General features: G+C 36.2%; 1 protein-coding gene across 1 annotated transcript in view; it reads left to right on the top strand.

Moving 5' to 3' along the window:
- The window catches only part of ADGRV1 (adhesion G protein-coupled receptor V1), a 402,490-nt gene that overhangs the window by 128,119 nt on the left and 272,430 nt on the right, over nucleotides 1-1,941 (top strand). The window contains exons 66-67 of the mRNA XM_004678139.1: nucleotides 25-264; nucleotides 1,532-1,681. Of these exons, the coding sequence (XP_004678196.1) occupies nucleotides 25-264; nucleotides 1,532-1,681 (390 nt within the window). The remainder of the gene's footprint in view (nucleotides 1-24; nucleotides 265-1,531; nucleotides 1,682-1,941) is intronic.

The following is a 1,941-nucleotide window of genomic DNA, read 5'->3' as shown; positions in this document are numbered from 1 at the left end:
AAATAAATATATAATACCCTTCAGGTGAACTGGGTGATAGCAGGACCCAATTCTCAGGAGGACTTACCTGCCCAGAACAGAGACATTGCAGAGCCTGTGAGCGGGTCCTTCTATTTCGGAGATGGAGAAGGTGGATTGAGAACCATAATTCTGACCATATATCCTCATGAAGAAAATGAAATTGAAGAGATTTTCATTATTAAACTTAAACTTGTGAAAGGAGAAGCTAAATTAGACTCTAGAGCTAAAGATGTTACATTAACCGTAAGTGTGACTTTATTATCCCACAAAATTTTAACTATCAGAAAATCCACTTATATTGGCTGAACCCTACAAACTCATGTTGAGAGTTATAAAACTAAGTGAAGTTAAAACAGTTTCAACAGGTCAAAGTTCCTAAGTGTTATATTATTTTATTATATCACCTGATTATCAACAGTTTCAGTGTAGTGGTAAATACTTTATATCAGACAGTATGATGGTTTGGGAATATTGGGCACTTTTAGAGGACATATTTGTTTGATAGCAAATATATCAATGTTGAAGATGATCTAAGTACATAAAAATTATTAACTAGTCACATTTGGGTCGTTTGAAAGAAGAAAATTACTTGTTTAGTTACTACAATGATTCGGTAGATCAGAGCGAGATTCACTGTTTTTCATGTAAATCATCTAGTCCACAGGAGCAGAAAGTACTCCCTTCTGACTGAGAGATAGTATGGGGAGGGAGAGGGAGAGAGACTGAGGCTGAGAGGAGTTGTCTCAAAGCTTACATGATTATGGGGGCTGAGAAGTCTGCCATGCACAGAGCAGACTGGAGGCAGGAATGTCAGGATTGTGTTGAAATGAAGGTCTTAATTGGAATTCTGTAAGCAGGTCAGCAGTTGGAAATTCAGTTTGGATTTCAAAGTTTAAGTCTTGAGGCAGAATTCTAAAATTCTTCTCCAGGAAACCTGTTTTTGTTTCAAAGGCCTTTAACTGATTGGATAAGTTTCATTCACTTTATCCAGGATAATCTCCTTTACTTAAAATCTACTGATTTTAAATCTTAGACCTATGTACAAAATACCTTCCCAGCAACATCAAGACCAGTGTTTGACTAACTGGGCACTGTAGCCTATACCAGCAACACATGAAATTAGTCATCACAGTGCCTCTTTCCTCTTTCTGTATCTTACTATAATCAGTAGAAAAATGCTAACTTGCACTAAGTGGTTAAATGAAGCAAAGCACAAGGCAAGTAAAGCTGAATTCATGCTTTGGAGTACTGTTCATTCAGGATTCTGTAAGTTGTAGTTTTCTGGATACTTAGTGCCATTATCCTTTGGGAATAAGAACCTCCTTACAGAGAGCAATCAAAGTAATAAAGAAGATTTTTAAAATCAGGTAGCTAGGTAGACTGTATTCAAGTATGACTTAAATGTTCCTATCATTCCCTCAGCTTATCTGTGCATTGATATGCTAGATATTGTAATTTAACCCAGAGACATTATATTATCACTCACTCTATTCTCTGCTTCCATTTTTAGATAGAAAAGTTTGGCGATCCAAATGGAGTGATTCAGTTTGCTGCTGAGTCTTTATCTTGGAAGACCTATTCCGAGCCATCGTTGCTAGAAGGGGCCCTGGTCATTCCTTTCTTTGTCAAGAGAGTTGGGGGCATTTTTGGAGAAATTAGGGTATCGTTTTCCATTTGATTTTTAAATAGAGGAACTAGTTACATAATGAAAGTGGTTGAAAAGAACAAAACATCTCTGTATTCTGGTTAATTAAAGGTTTTTAATAAACTGAAATACATGAGTTCTCAAGAAGTTAAAAGGTTCATTTAAGTACTTTTAAACTCTTTAGCTGGTGTCAGTCTCTAGTTTTCCTTCTAAGTTTGGTTATAGTTGGATGACAAAGATCTTCACAGTCATGGAGTATGACAGGGCTATTTTTT

This window comes from Condylura cristata, unplaced genomic scaffold, assembly GCF_000260355.1.
Source record: "Condylura cristata isolate star-nosed mole 26May11 unplaced genomic scaffold, ConCri1.0 scaffold00007, whole genome shotgun sequence".
NCBI lineage: Eukaryota > Metazoa > Chordata > Mammalia > Eulipotyphla > Talpidae > Condylura > Condylura cristata.
The sequence above is the reverse complement of the archived record's forward strand: the minus strand, read 5'-3'. Positions and strand labels throughout refer to the sequence as shown.